Below are 23,407 nucleotides of genomic sequence, written 5' to 3' on the forward strand. Positions count from 1 at the left end.
CGGGTTCGATTCCCACTGCGATACATCAACCAATGTGTCCCTGAGCAAGACACTTAACCCCTAGTTGCTCCAGAGGCGTGTGACCTCTGACGTATATAGCAATTGTAAGTCGCTTTGGATAAAAGCGTCAGCTAAATGACATGTAATGTAAAAGTGTGCATTTAGTTTCCATGCTTATTGGGTTTCCACAACAACGTTAGTGAGTAAATCTACCGAAATGGCCACCACACCATAACAGAGGAGTGGGATGCGTCAGATGAGAATGCAGAGGTTTAGTCACGTAAATCATGTGTAAAATTCCAAAGAAGGAGAACACGTAAATCATGGCTGTGAAAAAACAATGGGAATCTGTATATCTTTGCCAAGCGCGAACCAGTACAGAAGGTATCGCTAAGTTGTTGGGGGAGGGTCATGCCTTTTTTCAGGGTCATAGAAATGTATTTACTGGCGAGGGGAGGGTTGTGTCTTCTTTGGCTAAAGGTCCCAAAACTCCTCCGGTGGCCCCTTTAAATAAACAACGATAACAGTCCCTAATGAGCCACCTTGTTGGAAAGTCAGATCCAAAAAAATAAAACAATCAAATGTTGTGTTAATGTGATAATGAATTTGCGTGCTCCAGCAGTTTACACTTGAATCTCTTGTGTCAGAGTGTCCTTGAATGCACCAAAAGTGAAGGCTTTAAAAACCATAACATTCAACGGTGCCGATAAAACGGTGTGGAACCAAATAAGGCAACAATGTGTGATTGTTCTCTTTTTAAAGGGAATTTTCATAGTATACTGATATGATTGGAAGTTGATCTAAAAATGTAAACAAATGCTATGGAAAATGTAATGGGTACTCCTAGATAAAACTAATGTTTACGTACTTCACTCTTATCGCCTGTAGGACATTAAGCCATATGAGTTCCCTTGAAACAAATGGAGTCTAATATGATATAATCTTTCTGATATTTTCTATATTGTTCTAATATAATCTCCCAATTTATATCCGATAGATCGGACTTAATATTTAGTATATCTCCGTATAACAGCAGCACAAACTCCAGTGTCTTAGATGACCATTACGTTGAATAAACACCTCTTTAAAACAGTTTCACTTTTTTTACAAACTTTATTAAACAACAATATATAACAAACAGATATAGACATTAGTATTTGAAAAAGGCAACGTCTCATCTCATTTCTGCAAGTATTGACAAAAACAATCACAGCTTTAAGTCTTCATGGCATTTAACTGCAGACATACATTTCCCCCTTTACAGCATTTCAGAGATTCAATCACGGAGTTATAAGAATAATAAGAATGCCTTAAAGAATGGTTAATACATGTTTTCAATTGTCCGTCTTTGTACACAAAAATAACTGTACATTATAATCTTCATGAGGGTTGGGTTTATTCGCAGGGCCGCCACTTTAAACTGGAAATAAAGTAAAGTAAAATAATTGAAGTTGAACACAAAGGGGAACTAATGAACCCGGTCTCCTGCAGGAGGGCGAGCCAATCGGCAGCGGCATCCTCCAGCTGGTGGTGACGGACAAAGACACGCCCAGGAACGGCCCGCCTTTCTCCATCCACATCGTCAGCGGCAATGAGGACCGCCGTTTCCACGTCGACCAAGGTGGCCTGCTGTCGCTTTCTGCCCCACTCCGAAAGAAGGTCAAACCCCATCACCAGCTCAAGATACAGGTGAGAAGGATGTGAGAACTCTAGGATTATAGACAGAATCACTGCGACGTCACGCTAACGAAAAAAGTCCCTAGACTAGGGCTGCTCCCTCTTAGTCGATTAGTCAACTAATCGGTCGTTTTGGTTTTAGTCAACTTAGATTTCTTTAGTCGATTAGTCATGTTTTATGCTTTTTTCATGCTGAATGACTTATTTCCAAGAAACGTACAAGCACATCTCTGGTAAACACAAGAATTAAAGTGGTGCTTTTGCATGACTCTTTGCTGAGAAACTCAGATTTACAGATCTGTCGATTAAATCAACTAATTGATTAGTCGATACAATTGAATGAGTTTATATTTCTTCAATCGAGCACAGCCCTAGATTAGACAAATGGACGCTGATTTAAATTGCGGAGTAGAGCTGTAACAATTCCAAATTATGCTATACAATGAATTGTCTCAGAAATAATTAACAATATAATTGCCTTTTTCAGTCAAATTTAAAAATATTTATTCATGCATTCCTTTTTTTTTGTATTAAAGTTTTGAATGAATCCCAGGATATGGAATGGCGATTTCGATTTGAAAACGATTAACCGTTCAGCCCTAGTCTATAAGGTTGATTTATATACAAGCTCCAAGTTTCCCCTCCTGGATCCTGTGTCGCTCATCTGTTTTTCCTTCTTCCTTAACCTGCTCATCTTTTGTCTGTCATTTCATTTCCTTTCACCCAGTAGGAGAAAAAAACAAATCTATTGCCATACAGAATCTGTCTCATCTCACATTTCACCCCTGAGATTCACATCTTTTTGCTGGAATCACATGACAATAAAATGAAAATCTCGCATATGGTCACGCTGTGAACGGAACTACAAAGGGCTTGTTGGAATCCCGGTTCAGTGATAAAACGCTGACAGCGCTGCCGAGAGTCACCCTGTGTCCCTCGGTTGCTGTGCTGCTGACGGTGCTGTCAGGAGAAGAAGCGCTAACAGAGAATTGGATCATGTTCCGCTGCGGTCCTGAAAGTGATACAGCTGACTGCACAAGCTGAGAGTCCTGACGTATTTTGGCATCACCCATGAGCAAAAAGGTTCCGGCTTTGACTTCAGGGTACAGATGATTAGCCTTTCTTTAGCTTTGGATGTGGGGGGGAGGGGGGGGGGTCACATCGTCTGCATATTCTCATCATAGTTACGGGTATACGTTGTTCTTCAGGGGTCATTAAAAAATATCGTTTACCCTTTACTTGAAGGTATCTACAAGAGTGACATGACACTGTCAAGAACGTGTCATAAACATTAAAACAAGTCATAAACGTTCATGACATAACGCTTCTTTTAGTAAGTGTCATTCGGTTTTTGTCATAATTAGGGTTAGGAGCCCAGTTAAGGGTCCCAGCCTAGGGTTAGGGGCCCTGGTTAGGGTTAGGAGTCTAATTAGGGGTCCACAGCCCAGGGTTAGGAGCCCTGGTTAGGGTTAGGCATCGGACGTGTGAAATTTAGGTTTAGGCACAAGAAAAAGAGATGGTTAAGGTTAGGAAAAGATCTCTTGGTTCAGGGGATAGGGCTGACTATTTCCCGTTGAGGCCCTTGGGAACTAAAGTCCACAATTTCGAGATCCAATTGCGTTCAGTTTTGCATCTAACCTGTACCGTCCAATTAGGATTCGCTTCCAGAATCGTCGCTCTAAGACTCTGCCATCTGTGCTCGATAAAATGACTCACCAGAGGATTGTTCACATTCTTATGGTTGACAACATTGTACCTATGCTGTGTAAAACGAGTTAACAGTGTGTTTCTGGTCTCACCGATATATTGTAAAGGACATTTAACACATCTGATTAGATGAACACAATTCCTGGTGTGCACATTCGTGCCTGTCTGTGTTTTGAAAACCTCTTTGGTTGTGTTATTTTGAACTGTATTATACCGCCTGTAAAAACTGTCCAACGTCTTTGATTTGGGCGGGTTCAAAGGTCGCAATTTGGACCTGACCAAAAAATCTCCTAGGTTTTTATTCTTTCTGTAAGCGGCAATAAGCCGATGGTTTTTAAAGAAAGTATTTCCTCCTGAGCGATTGAAGTTATTCTTGAGTTTTCGGACAAATGCCATATTAGCCTCTGAATATGTAACAACGATTGCCAGAGTCGAGTCAACACAAACAGGCTTGACCTCCTGAAACGTCCTAAGGGTCCTACGCAGAAGACTGGTTGTGTATCCGCTGTTTCGCAAAGATGCAAAAAGGACTTTGACAGCAGCTTTAAAGTCAACCTGTCGTGTACAGATTCTGCTAAAACGCAACAACTGGGACTTCACTAAACCTGCAAAGGTGTGGCGAGGATGGTAACTGGACCTCTACAAGAGCGAGTGAATGTCAGTCTCTTTGAAAAACACCTTGATGTCCAATTTAAGTGTTTCTGTGAATTGTGGACCTTTAAATGTTGTTGTATCCAGAAAGTCAATAGAGTTTGGGCTCAGTGTTGCCGTGAGGGGAGATAGAGTCACTGTACTGGTTTAATTTGTCTAAAAACTCATAGAACTCTGCCTCCCATATGTCGTCCAAATATCTGAAGTAATGGAGGGGCCGGAGCGGGCAGGAAGCCAGAGCTCCCTCCTCCCAACGTGCCATAAAAGCAGCCGGTGCGTAGACACGTCCCATAGCAGTGCTGCGGACCTGTAAATAATAGCGGCCTTCAAATTCAAAATCGTTTCTGGTCAGACTGAGCTCGAGCAGCTGAAGGAGCTCCTTGTCAGGTCTCTTAATGTTTGGATGTTTTTGGAAAGCTTCTCTAACTGCAACTAATCCGTCCGGAGTGCTAAGGTTGGTCCATTGAAAACAGGAAGGCCGAGGCGGGAATCCTCAAGGCCTTGACCTTCTGTACGAAATCGTACGTGTCCTTGACGTAAGTTTCATGCAAGACCGAGAGCGGGTTCAGATAGTAATCGATGAAGCGAGCTGTATGATAAGTCTCGCTGCTGCAGTCCGAAACAATTGGCCTCCCCGGAGGGATTTTGAATGGTACGGTCTATTTTTCGCTAGCTTTATGGATTTTCGGGAGGAGGTAAAATCATCGAGCTCTGGGCTCCTTATCGCTCAGGAGGAAATTCTTTTGCTTGGTGTTAATGAACTTTTTGGTGTGCAAAATATTTACAATCTTGTCAACCATAGGAATTGTTTGCTTGTAGATGGGTTCATCTAATTTCTTATAATAATAAGTGTCGTTTAGCTGTCTAAAACCCTCACGGAGATAGTCATCCCTATCCATTATGACCACAGCGCTACCTTTGTCCGCTGGCTTAATGACAATGTTATCATTCGAGCTGAGTTGGTCCTCTAATTCATAGCAAGACAAATTAGATTTAGTCCAGCCGACTCTATAGTCGTGTTGGAGAGGGTTAGGGTTAGGGTTCATGTGTCATAACTGTGTCATCACAGTGTCATGTGTTCATGACAGTGTCATGTCACTCTTATGTAGATACCAAAGTGTTACCAAAATATCAAGTTGTATTATTAAGAAACTTCAGGATGTCCACCGCTGTGAATGTAATAACATTTAAAGTTATTAACTGCTGATATTTTGAAAACTGAAATTTCAACTCAAATTCATAATTAGGGTTTTAATAAGGTTTAATGTCTTTCCACTAAAAATAATATAGGGTTATTATGAGTCACAACTTTCAGGGACGTTCAAGATAATGAACAGGACTACAGTTGAATATGTATATTAGTGGATTGCATTGCATGTAATTTTGTAGCAGGGTCAAATGTTTTTGGATTGGAAACTGCTGATAGAGGATATTTTAGTCCAAATAACTGCATTTCTTATTTTTGACCATTCCCATGCTTAAATACTGTTTTGTCCAGCTGGTCAGTGTAAATTAAATCCACAAACGCAGCATTTAAATTATCATGGGAGGCAAACGGTTCATACAACGCTAATTATCTCTTGACCCCTTAGAGGGAAGAGTTCGACATTTTGGGAAATGAGCTTATGAATATCGACCTGGAGTTGGCAGCCGGAGAGCTTCGCTAAGCACAAAGACCGGAAACGGGAAAACAGCAAACATGTCTCTGTCTAAATGTTAAAAAACTTATAAATCTCACTTATTAACAAGTTGGATCTCATTCGGTCATAGAAATGTATTCATTAATTCTAGGGCTGCAACTAATGATTATTTTCAGTGTGGATTCATCTTTTGATTATTTTCTCGATTAATCGATTAGTTGTTTGCTCTTTAAAATATCAGCAAATGGTAATTTCCGAAGTCCAAGATGACGTTGTTAAATGTCTTGTTGTATCCACAAATCAAAGATATTCAGTTTACTGTCACAGAGGAGTGAAGAAACTAGAAAAATATTCACATTCAACAAGCTGGAATCAGAGAAATCTACTTTAATTTCATTAGAAAAACGACTCAAACTTGAATCGATTATCAAAATAGTTGGTAATTAAGTCAATAGTCAACTAATTGATGAATCTTTGCAGCTCTAATTCCTTCATACAAAATCTGAAGCCCAAAAACAAACTTGTTGTAGTTTTATGTGCAGAACTTTTTTCTTGACAGAGAGCAGTGATTTCCCAGAAGTCTAATCTTTGCTCTATGTGCTCTTCATGCATCAATCAGGTGACAGACAGCGGCCACCCTCCCCTCTCCTCCATCTGTGTGGTCAACATCAATGTCACGGAGCAGAGCAAGTATCCTCCCTCCGTAGTGCCTTTGGAGGTCTTCATCACCACCTCCAGTGGTCTGTTTGCCAACCGGGTGATCGGCCGGCTCCATGCCTCGGACCAGGACCTGCAGGACGTCCTGACCTATAAGTTAGTGTCAGAACACCCACAAGGGGAGAGGTTCTCTGTTGACCTCACCGACGGCAAAATCTGGGCGGACGAAAACCTGAAGGAGGGCTCCTACTCCCTCAACGTCAGCGTGACCGACGGGAAGTTCAGCGTCTGGACCGGGGTCAGAGTTCACGTGTGGGCGGCCGACCAGAGGGCACTGGACTCGGGTCTGACGCTGCGGCTGCTCGGGCTGTCCCCGGAGGAGTTTCTGGGCGACCACTGGAGAGGCCTGCAGCGCAGCCTCGGACAAGCTCTGGGTTTACCCAGACATGAGCTCCACATGGCCAGCCTGCAGCAGCTACCCGACACCCAGGTCCTGGAGGCCCTGCTCATCTGGAGGCCTCAGAGTGGACTCGTCCAGTCTCTGCCAACCAACAGACTCGCAGGTGATCAATTAATACTAAGATAAAGATTTAGGGATTAATGTATGAGCACTGCACAATATGGAGGAAATATGATATACAGTACATTTTAAATAAATGAGAAAAAACATATTAAGGGTCCAAATCTAGATTTATATCAGTTTTTTTCATATTTTTCACATCTTAGTTTTGATTCAGACTCGCAGGAATGCAGAAATCTATTTCATTTAAAGTATGGAAAGTTGGAGAGTTAAGGAGCTACTAGTTTAATGGGTCTCAGGTGATATTTAACCCCATTGAAAAGGAGAAAGAAACATCTTGCAGCCCTACATATTATATATATATATATATATAAATAAATTTGATGTGCATGTTGGGGTGGGCCCTGACTGGGGTCGATTTGGGAAAAGACACTACATAAAGTTCCAGATAAAAAATTATGACATTGCAGTTCGACATCTTTGCAAACTGACCCCCAAACGCATCACTAATTAGCTTTTGAATAATTGCACCTCATTCCAAAGATATCAACTAGACTGAAATACAGAACAATGAATATAAGGTGCATTTCTTCAATATAGGGTATACATTTTGGCAGCCATTACTTTGGACACAAAGTGAGTGAGGTAATCCCTGTAAGATGAAAAGTCTCTTTCAAATGTGCCCTCTGAAAGCCCGATCTCTTTGATGTAGGTGTGATATCGGACATCGAGGACTCTCTGGGCCTCAGCATCCTCAGGGTGAGCCACAACGGGTGCCTTGGTACTGGCTGTCCGCCGCGAGGCTGCAGGAACGCCGTGCGACTAACCCATGAAAGACTGAGCCATTTCACCACCGCCAGAGCTGGTTACATCACCCCCCAACACACATGGGAGAGCGTCTGCCCCTGTAACGGTACATCTGTGTGTGTGTGTGTGTGTGTGATACATTTGATTTAATGATATTGGCTGGTATCTTTATATACACTAATTAAATAGATAACACTATCTCGAAATTCAAATGAGGAACCTTTTATAGATAAACTATGCAAAGCTGTGCCTCAGTTGGTAGAGTGGGTCGTGTGTGTGTGTATGTGTGTGTATGTGTGTGTGTGTGTGCGTGCGCGCGCGTGCGTGCGTGCGCGCTTTAGAGAGGCATTAATGAGCGAGTGTGTTTGTGGGCATTGAGTTGAGCATGTGAATCAGGGAGTACTGTACTGTCACCATCTGCAACTTATTTAAATATGTTGCTGATGTGTAGCTTCTCCATTTCCTCTGTGGATTGTGGACAATAATGTCAATCAACAGAAAGCTACTTAGTTTTGCCCAGTTTTTTATGTGTGAACACACTACCCACTCAAAACCTGCTTGGAAATAGCATGTAGATATAAATAATAATAATAGTAAGATATAGCATGTAATCAATATATGTGACTTTTGCTACTTTGCGACACGTCGTCTGTAGTCCTCAATGTCTTTTGGTAAAGTGTGCTGCCAGGCCTACACTGAGATGTCAGTTGTGGGGGTTGAGGATGAGCTGAGTAAATACCGTCTATGGTTTTTGTAACAGTTAGAAATAGAAGAAGAAAGTTTATTCTGTAATTTTCCGCTCAGTTCTTCTGGACTTTCCGAGCATAAAGACCCATCTTCCATCAGATTAAATCCTTGCTTTTTGAAGAAGACTTGTATTTTCAGTAAAATCGATAAAGATATCTGTTGCTGCCAGAGATCAAAGAGCCATCTTCCTCTTGCCTGTTGAAACACAGTGATCTGAGGGAAGAATCCCCAGGATTTCATAGAAAACACTCAGAACATGTTCAGTGTGAATGCTGGCCCTCTGTTCGCTTCTATCCCAGGCGACAGCACATCTAAGCCGCCGAGCAGCAGTGCCACCTTGTCGGATTCTCCTCTGTGATTTGTGTCTGCATTCCTGTGAGGATTAGTGGTGTGAGGACAGAATAAGAGTCACCTAGGGGCTCTCCAGGATATTCACTCATTATCAGCTTGTTTGGAGTCTTCTTCACTCATGGAAGATCTACTGAATGTCTAAAAATGCCATATTGACTATATGACTATCACTATATCGGATACCCCTTCATTCTTAAGAGACTGCGGGGTGCGATACATATCTTGAAAGAAGTCGGACTGGGCGCCAGGCTAGCTCACCTGGTAGAGCGTGCGCCCATATACAGAGGCTTAGTCCTCGCCTTAGCGGCCACAGCCTGCAGCCCTTTGCTACATGTCATTCCCCATCTCTCTCCCCTTTAATTTCTAAGCTGTCCTATCGAATAATGGCCTAAAATGCCAATAAAATAATCTTAAAAAAAACAACAAGTTGTACTGACTTTGTTAGACTACAGTTTGGTCCGATGTTAAAACTTAACTCGATTTCTGTCCCAAAACTCTGACTTTTCACATATTATTGTGTAAATTACGATGTTATTTGTTAAATCATGAGGTCATAACAGGACAGTTGTAGTGCAAAAGTCGATTCATCAGCTAGGATCCAACGAGTACTAAACGAGCTATCTGAGAAACGAGATGCGTTCGGCTCTGGAATACCATGATGTTTTGTTTTTTTTAACAATTTCCTGGCACTTTATGAACTAAACTTTTATTCAGTTAATTATAAGAATTCTAATACACAGATTAATCTGTAACAATAACTGTTAGTTGCTGCCCTCGAAAAAGATGTAATCCACTTTCAGGGAATAGTGTTTTGATTAAAATACACATTATAAAGTTATAAAGTCCGGCCAATCTGACAGTGTAACCGAAGAAACTTCCAAAAATAATTATACAAATAGAATTTTTGACCTCTTAAAACACTCAAAGTTTGATTATAAAGTTGCACTTCATGCATTTGTTATTCAATATTCATGTTTGCTTGTTTACCCATAAAGCCAGTCTGTTTCAAACTGGTGACCTTCCACACACAAACTTTAAACTGGGGGGTTGTTCTTTTCAATTTTCAGTGCAGTATGGACCAGAAGGTATTTTAAAAAGTTACCAGATTCACATCACACTTAACGAAAAGTAGTTTTTCACCCAAAAATGGGAGAAAGTTGTAATTTTTACCATCAGAATTTGGCAATGTGTTACTGAACCTCCCCACAGGCATCCTTAGAAACACTAAAAATGCAGACTACGTTTTGTCTGTAAACTAATTTGCTCCCTTTAGCTGTTTGAATCATCACTGATCATCATTTGGGCACATGGCACATTTTAAGCTTTTGGCGATACTTCAGTTAAAAAGATCAGACAAATCTCTTTCTTTGCAGTGTTGTCCGTCAGATCTGAGATCACACATTCCATTCAGTTCACACCATGTTTCAACTCTCTAGAAAATTGATAAAGATTAAAGCTTGTTTTTTTTTTCTTCAAGTTTTGTTATTCTGGAAGAATTTTGGTGCCGAGGAAAACTTCATTAACAAAATCTTCTTCCTATGTAAAATTCCATCTTCAGTGTTATCTATTCACCCAAGGACTTAATCTTCACTCAGTGAATCGCTTCCACAGAAATGACCATAGATAGTTTTCACTGCTCATAGATTATTATCTTATCTATTATTGTTTCTTTAAAGCTGTTTGAACACATTATCTAAAACATGTTGAAACATCTGCATTTGGCAAAACCCTCAATATTAATTATGTTAAAGTGCTCATATTATGCTCATTTTCAGGTTCATAATTGTATTTAGAGGTTACATCAGAATAGGTTCACATGGTTTAATTTTCAAAAAACACCATATTTTCATTGTACTACACATTGCTGCAGCTCCTCTTTTCACCCTGTGTGTTGAGCTCTCTGTTTTGGCTACAGAGTGAGGCATCTCACTTCTGTTCCATCCACTTATGTTGGGAGCGGTACCTAGGTAAGGACTACTAGCCAGTCAGAAGCAGAGTATGAGGGCGTGCCCTGACAGTACCTAGGTAAGGACTACTAGCCAGTCAGAAGCAGAGTATGAGGGCGTGCCCTGACAGTACCTAGGTAAGGACTGCTAGCCAGTCAGAAGCAGAGTATGAGCGTGCCCTGACAGTACCTAGGTAAGGACTACTAGCCAGTCAGAAGCAGAGTATGGGAGCTGCGCCTGACAGTACCTAGGTAAGGACTACTAGCCAGTCAGAAGCAGAGTATGAGGGCGTGCCACGCTTGCAGCTAGGCGAGCATTATAACGTGTGTTCCAAAGTGACCACGTCTGTCTCTGAAGTAAAGGCTGGACTACAACAGAGCTGTTTGGAGCAGTTGGTGAACAGTGTTTTCTGTTGGAGATGGTAAGTCATTTTGGGGGGGTGGACTTTGGGCTTTTTCACTTTGTAAACCTATAACGTGCACAAAAAAAGATATATAACACAATAAAGTCAAAAAGCATAACATGAGCACTTCAAACAATATCTTAAATATGAACAGACATCAGCTACAAGTAAGTAATAAAAATATAACCTTAAATACACCTTACACCTTGCCATGCTAATAACCCCTTTCCTAAACATACCCAACCAAACAAAATACATGTGCATTAACATATGAGAATGTCTCTGAATGAGGTTAAAATGGATCCACAGCTTGCGTACATATACATGAACGTAAACACTCACGCACAATGTCCACGTCTTTGCTGTTTGAGCCTTTGTTTCAGGCCATTTATGCACTTTGTTTTTTTGTGAAAGAAAGAGTATGTTTGAAACAACAAGCTTACAGATCACAGGTAGGAAAGCCACAATGTAGGAGCTCCGTGTCTTTCTGCCATGGTGCTGCGATTGGCTAGAGTTATGACGGGTGATGTTTGAGAGAAGACTATGAGTCACAAAGTGCTTTATCAAATCACTGAGTTGTGTTTTGTCTACAACTTCTGCACGATACATCAGCAGGCTGCTGTGTTTGCTCACCATCTGTTTGTATTTATGTTTCAGAGTCTGCGGTCAGGTTCGACGGTAAATCCTACCTGAAGTATCTTCACGGGATGGATGAGGACAACCAGGACTTCAAACTGTCACTGCGATTTAAGACGTTCCAGGAGAGAGGCCTCATTGTGTCCACCAACAGCACCAAGGACTGGGGAACTTTACAGGTATTTATGTCTGAGTGCAGACAGAAAGCAGGATTTATTTGTGAACCGTTTGTGGCAGATGTACTCTTGGTAAAATTTCCTAAAGCACTGAGTTTTAGAAGCAGATACAGTCTCTTTGTTCGTGCCAAAAGTTCATTCTGCTACGGCATGTTTTATTCAGTTCTGTCATCCTACAGCTGTTCTGTTGTAGCATGTTCATAATGCACATTATTTATACGACACATAGCTAGTGAAGCCAATCCAGTGGTAAACTTTAGTACTTTTTTGAGGTACTTATACTTTATAGGAGTGCTTCCGTTTAGTGCTGAAGGATAAAAAGTCAGCAGTGAAAACAGATCAAATTTATACATTTTAGCTCACAGTGTCAACTCATTATTTTCTGTTACTGGCGGTTTATTTCCATTGTATGTTTTGGCTCCTAGCAACACTGCAGCATCGATTCATTTCAAACTGGTTCAAGGAAAAACCCAGTACAGAAAAGACACGTGTGTCGGTGTTTGTTCTGTTCACCAGAGACATGGAGCTTAGGGTTGTGCCGATGGAAGATGATATCGTCCATCGAGAGCCACCCCCCCCCCCCACCCTGTCAGACACACTAATCCTAGTCGCGGGCGCTGGGCGGGAAATTGACAACTGCGTCGGTCTTACTCCGGATTTCCACTGGATGCGTAACGGCTGCAGACCGGCTCCGTTGCGTGTCTGCTGCGTGCTCCGCTGTCCGTCAATACCCACCAGGTCCGGATTTGTTGCGGCACGGCTGCGGCCATGACTGACAGCTGTAGTCACGAGGACCCACGAGATCTCGCAAATTCACGTAGAATAGAACCACAAAACCACCACCAGTTAGTTTCCATCCAGAGGAGTAGAGGGGTAACAGCTCTGTGCTGTGTTTTCAAAGTGTAGTGCAGGGAAATATGATCCGCCGTGAGCACGGTGTATTTCATTTTGAAAATTAACCGGATGTTTATTTTGTTTCTGTGCTCGACTTCCTGTCCCGCACTATCTGCCGTGTGCTGAATTGCTGCGGAGCTCTCCAGCGTCCGGCAAAAACAGAAGCTCTGCGTATCTGCTCCGGAGGGCTGCGGATCGCCGGAGTTGGGACGCAGTTGGAACGCAGCCGTTCTGCAGTCAGTGGAAATACACACGCTGACTTTAGTGGAAACCTGATGACTCCGCCGCCGTTCCAGAGCCGTTACGCAGCCAGTGGAAAGCCGGGGTTAAACTAGCAAAGACACTTGCGTCAGGGCTTTGCGCTGTGCTGCGCAGGGGTGCAAGATAGGGCCCCTTAAGTGGTTCTCTCCATTTTTTTTTTTTTTTTTTTTTTTTTTTTTTTTTTTTTTTTTTTTTTTTTTTTTTTTTTTTTTTTTTTTTTTTTTTTTTTTTTTTTTTTTTTTTTTTCTCGGGCCGGCTCCATACATAGACTGTAACGTATCAGCATGCTTTGCGCCCCGACTTGGCCATAGCGGTCTCGAGCGAGAGAGAAAAGGCGGTAACGTGGAACGCTATCACACTTAACTTTCTCACTACTGTGTGCGTGTATCAGTAAATAAGTCTCACGTCCTGTGGGTACGGGATGATGTTATGTACGATTGATGAATGTATGAATGTAAACATCATCGATTGCCAATTTAGGGGACATCGCCCAACCCTAATGGAGCTCTCCTCCCTGTCTTTTTCCTTCTCTTTTCTTGTCATTTACTATCGGAATGATCAAATCTGAGAGCTGCTGATTTCATCTATGGGAGTTTTCACTGGAGATCTTTAAAATCCAAAATGTTTCCAGCTCAGAATAGCAAAAAAAATCACTGGGTGTTCTGCTTCACTGTGCAGACTGATAGCTTCTTAAATGTAAATATTTGTTTGCTACTTTGTGCCAGCAGTCATGTTATCAGCACGGTGTCAGATTGTTTTCCTTTAAATATTTGGTATCTGATGAGCCGTTCGTCTTGCATTTCTGTCTAATCTCAGTTCGTCCTTTTGCGTGTTTACTGCAAACACAGATCCCAGAATAGCAGGACACGCTGCCGTGTATCTGGGTCAACACTGTCAGCATCACACCTGTTGACACCCTGAAACTTGGCAAATAAAATCTACTTGATTTCAAGTTGTTCTATAGCGGCAACATTGACATTTTACACCACATGCCCTTCTTCACTGTGAAATACCAGCTGTGTCACAGGCCTTTTTTATATCCGCTGACAAGAAAAGCCATCATGAGACAGAGAGAGTTTGGTATCGAGATGGTGATTTTATTTTATTTTTTTATAAAAATATCTATGCAAAACCCGCTGCTTATCTCTTGCCAAATCCAGCAGATGATCATGTTAGAGCATATTACGTATGCCTTTTCTTTATTTCTGCATGGCAGATTGTTTGTGTGCTTAATGCCTGATTGAATATCAGAGGCCTTGGTAACTCCCACCCCGCACATATTTAAAGTCCCACATCGAATTATGAAGCCGGCAATTACACGTCTGGTTTATAATTTCCTGCTTTTCCTGCGTTGTCAGCTCATCAGTGCCCTTTTAAACTCGACTTGTGACGACTGCATGCTCTGAACGTGGCACGTTTTCAGTCAAAATGCATGCAGAGGGACTCAGTTAGACTCCTGCAGGAGCCCTAAATGTGTCGACCCCAAGACGTGCTTTTTTGGAATCGTTGAGGGAAAGGAAGATTCGATGAATTGTTGTAGTATTCGAGAGGCGTCTTAAGTACTTGAAGTAAAGCATGATGCTTCCCCTTGTGGGTGTGCACTCAGGTGGAATATTTAATCATTTTGATTCTCGGATAATTCAAAAGCAACATTCAGTCTTTCCTGAGAGGCAACCTCCTGGGTTTTGGTTCTCGACTCACACGTGCAGGATTGCGTCTCTGCCTGATTCTTCATGAGCAGAAATGTCTTCAAAAGGAATTTCATAACATGGTCATGTGAGAAGTCCTTCAGAGTCCTAAAGATGACTTCAGAGACATTTCTTGGAGAAACGAGACCCTATGTGCGCACTTCATTCCCTCTCAGCAAATGGGCTGCCATGAGTCTCAGTGGCCTCTTATAAACCACCAAATCTCATCAGTGTGCTCCGTCAAGAACCACGTCTTTTAATAAAAAAGACCTACTTACTCCTGCTTCTTGTCTTTTATGTCTGCATATATGTTGTTCTAAGTCTTTGAAATGGAAATAGTATTGGTTGAATGGAAAGCCACTGTGGCGAGCCGAGCAGAAGAAGTCAATGCCCTTGATCAGGAGGGACGGTTCAGACGTGACAGCGAGCAGTTTGAAGACCGGGCGGTGAACTGCTGTGGAATCAGTGGAGCAACACTCTTCCATCGTGCTCGCTGCAGCAACACAAACTGATTGCCTTTTAGTTCAGGCTTTTATCTTAGCTACGAGGAGGAAGGGGCTCAGTGTCATGCCCAAGCATACAGTGTACATAGCCAGGGTTTCCCTTAGGTTTGTGGAAGACTTAGGTACGCGTATTTAGCTGAAGGGTTTAAGGGTCCTCCCTCAAGAAAATGCTGTTTTCAATTTTTAATTATTGGAAAAGCTAGAGCTGATAATAAATAATAAATAACACTCAAAAGGCTTACATGTAAAACTTGCTAAAGAAGTCCAACTACAAACATTAGATCTGAGAAAAGTCATTTAGTTTTGATGCTCACATTGATTTTCCATTCATGTGTATTATACTGTCCATCATTCTCCGTTGGAGTGAATGACAAACGGCGTTTGCAGATATGAGGTCATACTCTAAATCTTAGATTATAAATTTGCATGTAAACAAAACCACAAAAGCTACTCCCATGTTACCAGGTTTCATCATGTAGTACAACAAACAAGCGAGCGCGCTCAGTGAAGCTTTTATGACTGCAGAGGTGAAGCGATGCGTGATTGTGTACACATGCAAGCAGAACATGAGTGTAGCGGCCATTGTTGCTTATTATTGTTTGCCCAGCAGTTTTAAAGCTCGCAACGTATGCGCTCATTGCGGGTGATTTATGGAGCCATGAAGCACTGATGCTGTAGAGCTTCGGGCCCTGTGGAGTTCTAGTTGACACTGTGTCTGCGCATTATTGGCTTTGCTGATACTATAAAATGATCAGTGCGTCAAAGTGTACTATCTCTCCCAATATCCACCATAACTCACACGATAAGCCACACCAAGTCATGTAAAATTGATTAAAAGACAAGCGACAGGCGCCCCGGATGTCTCGAGTTTCCATTTGTACCTCTTCCAACGCATTTTAAGCCAAACAGCCCTCATCTCCCTCCCCTTGCACTGTGTGCTGTCATTGATCCATGTAAAGAATTTTGCCAGTCTGTCCCACCAAAATAAATCATCCCAGCTACAGGGAATTTTACAGAGACCTCTGGCAGGGATAGAAAGCAAACCAGCGTGGCCCAGAGGACAGCCTGCATAGAGCACGATGGCCGAGCAATGGCCATGCTTTACAAAAGAGTTTTGTAGAAGGCAGAAAAATTGTAACTCCAAGAAAGAAAATACATTTGCAAAGCAAAGAGAGAAAAGTGCTTCATCCTGCACCAATTAAAGAAGCTATAGCCAAGCAGATCAATAATACATCACAGCCTTCAGGGTCTGGTGGGCATTAATGCATATCACTTTGCAAAATACACACTCCACCTGTATATTTAATAGGACACAATATGATGAGTCTTCCGTTACATCAAGAAAACATGAAGAGATAAAAAAGCTGCTGGCTTGTTAGTTTGGCGGGATCGCTGAGCGTGCAGAAACATTAAGAGCCTCCCGCTGATGTTGATGAAATGTTGAATAAATGTGTGTGTCCTGCAATGTGTTGAACATCCACAACATGGTGAGCTGACAGCAAAAGCTGATTTTATTTGTAACACAAACACGTGTTTATCTTCTTAATGCCTGAAGATTTGCTGCTGGTTTGGACTATATTTGGTGTGCACTGGTAATGTTTGAATTTTGAATCTATTGCCTAACTTCTACTTAAAGACTTGTGTATTTATTACTTTGGTAGATAAAAATGGAAACGCAGTACATATCAGATTGTGTCATCTCTCCATACTAATCACCGTCACCAGGCTGGCAACAGCGATTTATGTTTTAGACCAGTCCAAACAAAACATAGAAGCACAGAGTTGGTTTAAACAACTACATTTCAACATAAAGAAACACTTCATGAAATCCTAAAAGCTGTTTAAGCAATGATTGACCTTTCACTTTCAAACCGATCTACTGTTAACCAAGACGTTTAGATGTCTTCTGAACTGCAAACCACCGAATCAATGCTTCTGGGGGAATAATTACACACAAAATATAGGTAATATTAATATTGATCAAATGTCAGATGATGATGACATGTATAGGCAGCGCCGCATGTTGTATATACAAGTGAACATGCTCGCCAGGAAGTTCTCACGGTGTTCTGATACTGTCAAGATAAACCTCTTTAGAGCACATTGCACACTGCTTTTTACACTGCCCCCTTGTGGGTTAAGTTTAAAAAGGCAAGCTTCAGTAAGCTGCGGGTGGCTGATAATGATTGTTCACGCCTACTACTCAGAAAACCAAGGTGGTGTAGTGCGAGTGAATTGTTTTGTCAAGCAGGAGTTACTACATTCTCTGCTTTACTGAGGAATCTAATGTATAAATGTATTGGTTGCCTGGATTCTTCTTGTAACTCTGTCATTTTACGACTGATTGACCTGAGATTCAGTGCTGTGCGATACCAGTCACCGTTATGGGATTACTGGTATAGCTGTCTATTTTAATTTGTGTCTGTTTTTTTTTTGGGATCTGTCCTTTTTTTTTTTATCAAGTTGTTTTTTTGTTTTGTTTTCTCTAAATGGACCATGAGTCTAATAATAATAATAATAATATATATATATATATATATATATATATATATATATATATATATATATATATATATATATATATATATATATATGCATGTTGAATGCCAACTGAATAGAGGTTGACAAGTAACAGTGTGTTTACCAGACCCAGATCCAAACTTCGAAAGGTGTCAGCTCCATTTAACTCAACTGTATTAGAGCTACCCTGAAGGCATCCGTACAGAATATGTATTACTTGAAGCTAATAAACTGCGGGGACCAATGGGAATATATACATAAAATAAAATAAAATATTCAGGATTTAGAATGACTTTAGAATGTTTGTTAAGATGTAGAATACAAAGTATATTTAAAATAAAGTGACCGTTATGCTTTTCTAATACGCAAAAACATATAGGATAAATAAAGTTCTTGTCCTTACAGTACCTTATCTCCAGCGTACCCACTGGACAATACTGTAAGTGCTTTGTGCTAAAAACAACAAAAGAAAGAAGTCTAAAAGAATAGACAAAAAAGTTCACAAAAGGTGAGAAGCGATTAATCTTGAGCCTCTACACAGCTGATAATAGGTCACTCGATCTTATCTTACTTGACATTAACGCTAATGGAGACTTCTTTTTTCTTCTAGTAAAATAAAAGTTTTGGTTCCTATTAGGGCTGTCAAAATGAATGTGATAATACCCAGTTGGCGCACATTCCTTTTAACAGCACATATTTTTTCTAACACTTTCTATAATTTGGGCCAGACCTTCCTTCACAGTGCTGCGGAGGAGGGTCTGGCTAGTCCACACAGCATTCCGGGATGGGAGAAAAACGTGCTCTGGTTTATTTGCATTTCGGAGCCTCGAAACGGTGCCTCTCCAAAATAGCCTCGGCAAGGAACTTGTTTTGGTGGAACATGTTTATGTTCAGAGAGAAAACTCCGATTGGACAGATAGTCTAGCTAGCTGTCTGGATTTACCCTGCAGAGATCTGAGGAGCAGTTAGTTAACCATAGTCCTCAGAAATCCACCGGAGGTTAGAATGGCAACATAAAGAAGCGGAAGGTAACGGACATCCGGCCGAAATAAGGGACATCCAGCGGAATTTCTGAACAATCCCGCAATTGAAACGTCGTCGATATAGACCGTTACCTCGGTGTCACAACACATAGTTTGGACCCACAGTGGGAACTTTGTTCATATGCTTTGACTGTTATGAAGACAGTGGGAGATTGAACATAAAGTCAGCACACTGACCTCTGAGAGATTTTGAGTCTTTCTAAATGACCCTCATTTTCCTTCCTCAGCTGACTGATGGAATGCTGCAGTTCAGGTACAGCTGTGGAAACGGCTCCCCCGCTCCCTTACTGATCCGATCAGATCCAGTGTCAGACGGCAGGTGGCACAGCGTCCTGCTGGAGGTCAACCCCAGCGCCCTGAGACTGATCCTGGACCAGCAGCACACAGCTTCCGTCACCCTGACCGAGCCGTGTCGGATGTTGCTCTCCCATGGTGCTTTGCTCTTCGCTTCCGTCACTCAAGACTCTGCTCCGAGGCTCCACCAGCATCCGCACGATTTCGTTGGCTGCCTAGAGGGCCTGGAGCTCAATGGGGAACCAATCAGAGTGGGTGACACGGCGGAGTGGGCCAAGCCGGGGAGCAGGAGGGTGTTTGGCGTGTACCAGTGCTGCAGCAGGGCAGGAGCCTGCGACAACAACCCCTGTCAGAACGAAGGGGTCTGCGAGGAGGACGCCAGTGGAGGTGAGTGCCCTAAAAGTGTCATTTGACTCAAACTGAATGCCTCTGAGAATTTATTTTCTCTGAAACATTCAATATTTATGCTGAAAAAAGTAAGATAATGTTAAAGTTACGGAAAACTGGGGCGGCCTCAAGTTCACCCAGTAGAGTGTGCGCCCCATGTAGTCTTTTGCAGCGGCATGGGTTCTTGCCTACTTGCGGCCCTCTGCTGCTTGTCATCCCCTCTCTTTCTCTCCTCCCCATTCCTGTATATCCACTGTCACTATCGAATAAAGGGAAAAGCCCCAAAAAATGATCTTTAAAAACAAGGTTTATCTGCTTCATCTGACTGTGTGGTTGAGGTTTGATGACATTTGATTGGCAGTGGCCCAGCAACATGAGTAAACAACCCCACAACTGTCATCAATATTTCTTTCAAATATTGTTAAATTCTTTAGTTATATTATAGTTAAATTATAGGTTTTGTTTTGTCAGTATCGCAGCAGCGCTCACTTAGCAATCAGCGCTCTACCAGTCGGTCCCCAGAGTCGTTTTCCATGCCTGGGCCTGGAAGATGGAGGGCCGCGGTGAAGCTCTCAGCATTATCAGTAAAATGTAACCTTGACTCTTGGGCCTTTGTGCTGCTCTTCACTCTAGCTCTCTTGATTGTCAACAAAATGGCCCTCATTTATCAACCTAACGTAGAAACCAGCGCAGATATGAGCGTAGAAATCATCTTACAACTTCACGTGTGATTCATGAAACGTTCGTATCGCACCAATCAGAGCGTAAGAATGGTTGTACATTGATAAGTGCAACTGTCATCAATATTTCATTCAAATATTGTTAAATTCTGATTGGTGCATGTATGCTATGTCACATCATCTTTTTCCAGCTGAATCTGGCCCACTTCAAACCAGTAAGAAAAGGTCAAACAAAAGAGAACAAGTAGAGAAATCTCTCATGTCAAATTTCCTTTTTCACAGGTTACATTAAGGTGTAAAACTACCACAAAATAGATTATGGATCAATCAAAAAAGATGATAAAGCGGAATAAAATTGAAATAATTTGTGCAGGAACACAACTGTTCATTTTTCAGCTGTGTCTGCACAACAGTTTAGTGATTTACAGACTAAAAATAGATCAATTTAAGGCTGTCTTAAGTGAGAAACGTGAGAACAAACAACCTTTGTGCTTTGTTATAGGATTTCTTGACATATAAGATGAATATAGGATAACACCAGCGTAATCCTTAAAAAAAGGGGATTGGGGCCCAAAATTCTCAGCTAATCCTCTGCAAGTTTGTAATGTCAGCTTCTTATTATTTCACAAGGAAGAAGTAGAACGTATTCAGTGAAAAATATTTCAGTTTCTCAAAAGTTCTTCAAGCTGCAGTTCACCCTCTCTGTCAGGCACAAGCCAGGGAAGATTAGTTTGACCTGAAATCCTTATCAGGCTCTCAGCCCTTTATGTGACTGCCTGCTTTTTGCCATTGTTGGTTATCTCTAATCAGCCAAATGCATCAGTTCTCGTCAAGACACAAAAGATACAAAAAACTGGTGTCTCAGAGGCTTCCTACAACTTTTTCCATTGTGTTTTACAAAAGACCATGTCTGGCGGCTTGACTTATTCTTAACTTCAAATAGCAGTTTATGAAGACACCTGCAATTTTACATCCAAAAGACCAGGAGTTTTAAAAATTATATTATTCTCATAAGTCTCTGCGATACTGTAGTACGAATGCAGGCAGTATTTTCTTATTTTTCTAATATGGTGGCCAATGAAACCAAACATAAAGCTGCAGATATAGAGATATAGATCTCAGTGCTTTGGATGAACAGGAAACAAACGAACCGTAAAGCTGTTTCAAAAACGCCTGCTCGTATTTCGGCTTTACCTGTTAGGTCACTGAACTGCTTATTCTCCTTCAGTATCAAAAGAAAATGTTCGCTGTTGCCCTGTGGACACAGGACACAAGGTTACAGCCAGGTATTACTTTATCTCTGGACTTTATTCATCATCAGTTAAAATCTGGGGTGCAATGCCGAACAACAAATAAATATTATTTCCCAGAAGATCCTTTTAGGTCAAGGAAAGGTAATCAGACAGGTGGCAAAAAGAGAGGCTTTGAATATTTCTTCAATTTTTATTGCAGAATATAAAGTTGTTCCCCAACTGTTTTATTGAGGCATCAACTTTGCCTTCTGAGATAGTAAAAATGGATTTGAAGTAAAAGAAGGTAAGAGGGAAGATGAAGATAGTAAGTTGTCGGTGTTAGGCATCGGTTTATTGAGACACAAACGTAATGTAAAAAAATGGCAGATCTAGAAAAGGCTCTTACTTCTTGATTCTGGGCGACTGACAAAATGTGATGTTTCCTGTTGATATCTTAGACCAGTGGAACCATTTCTATTAACAGATTTGTTTGTTGCTGCTGGAAGTTGTCTGTCTTTGACCACTTATCCTGTGTTCCCGCTGACTGATTTCTCGCCCTGCAGAACCTTGTTAAATCCCGTTGCTCATATGCCCTCCTCCTCTAGTCCCTGTGATACAGTCCCACAAAATGTCCCAAATCTGCCCTTCCATCCTGCTCTCGATTATCAACCTTTCTCTCTCATCGGGATCCGTTTCTGAAAGTTGGTGAAAATCGCGGTATTGCGATATATAGGGGTGGGCATCGTTTGGATTTGAACGATTCTGATTCCGATTCTTCCTTTCGATTCCGGTTCTTATCTATTCTCGATTCCGATTCTTTGAGGGGTGGAGTTGAAACTATTTTCACGAATAAGAGGAAAGTTTTATTTTGATTCAATGGTGGTTTGCAGTTTTACAGCTTTTTAAACGTAAAATAAAGCCAGACTAGAGCGCCGCTTACTGTGCTCCAAGGCTGAAACACATCAAGCGCCTGGACGCTGCGGAAACCAAAACTTGCGCATATTAAATTGGGAATCGATGGTCGGATTTGAAACCAATTCCTCTAAACGATTCCAATAAAGAAATGATTGTACTGGAATTGTAATTTTTGAAACAATTCCAAGTAGGAATCGGTTCTCGATGCCAAATCCTATAGCGATACTGCAATTACAACTTTAAAATGTATTTTTTTGAAACACCGTTTTTTTCAATTGAACAAAATGTATTGGATTTTTTAAACACACTGCGGGGAATTCTAAACTGCACTTTCTAGTCTTGGGAACTAATAAAAAACAGCTCATACCCCAGGAACGGTATAACGGAAAATGTGGGTAGACACTCTGGTCTTCTCTTGCTAGATCTCTTTGACCTTTTGCTGTGATTGTTTACTGGCTGTAGGGGAAACCTGAGGATCAGTGGTTCTTGTCTCAGATGTCTGGGTGTGTGTGTTGTGTTTACTTTGCAGAGCCGCGCTGCAGATGTGCAGGACTCTTACGAGGCGCCCGCTGCGAGCTGGCTGATAACCCGTGCGCCTCTCAACCGTGTCCCCACGGCAGGGTGTGTGTGCCCAAGGCTCAGGGTTACATGTGCAACTGCTCGCTGGACAACCCCGAAGCAGGGTACATACACACACACACACACACACACACACACACACACACACACACACACACACACACACACACACACACACAAACATACACACACACACACGTTTTATTTATACACCTTTTTAATCAGTAATGCATTTTTAACATATTTTTTACTTACATGCAGTAGTTGGATGTGTGTTGTGTTAACCTTCCTTCACGCTAATGATGCTGTTAATATTTGATTATTGTTCTTTTACTGGAGCATTTTACTGTCCAATATTCATTAAAAAGCTGTTTCCGAAGCTTTTACAGAACATTCAAAAAACTAGGCTAATCTTCTATATTATATTAGGAAAATCCCCGAGATATATAAAGACGTTCAAAATTCAAACTACCTCCACCTCGCCCATTATCCC

The 23,407-nt window shown here is 41.5% G+C and overlaps 1 protein-coding gene across 1 annotated transcript in view; it reads left to right on the plus strand.

The window, feature by feature from the left end:
• fat2 (FAT atypical cadherin 2) overlaps positions 1–23,407 on the plus strand; it is a 130,927-nt gene that overhangs the window by 87,386 nt on the left and 20,134 nt on the right. The window contains exons 20-25 of the mRNA XM_039813545.1: positions 1,492–1,689; positions 6,295–6,895; positions 7,565–7,765; positions 11,764–11,921; positions 19,055–19,508; positions 22,865–23,018. Coding sequence (XP_039669479.1) covers positions 1,492–1,689; positions 6,295–6,895; positions 7,565–7,765; positions 11,764–11,921; positions 19,055–19,508; positions 22,865–23,018 — 1,766 coding nt within the window. The remainder of the gene's footprint in view (positions 1–1,491; positions 1,690–6,294; positions 6,896–7,564; positions 7,766–11,763; positions 11,922–19,054; positions 19,509–22,864; positions 23,019–23,407) is intronic.

Source organism: Perca fluviatilis, chromosome 10, assembly GCF_010015445.1.
Source record: "Perca fluviatilis chromosome 10, GENO_Pfluv_1.0, whole genome shotgun sequence".
In the NCBI taxonomy this organism is placed as follows: Eukaryota; Metazoa; Chordata; class Actinopteri; order Perciformes; family Percidae; genus Perca; species Perca fluviatilis.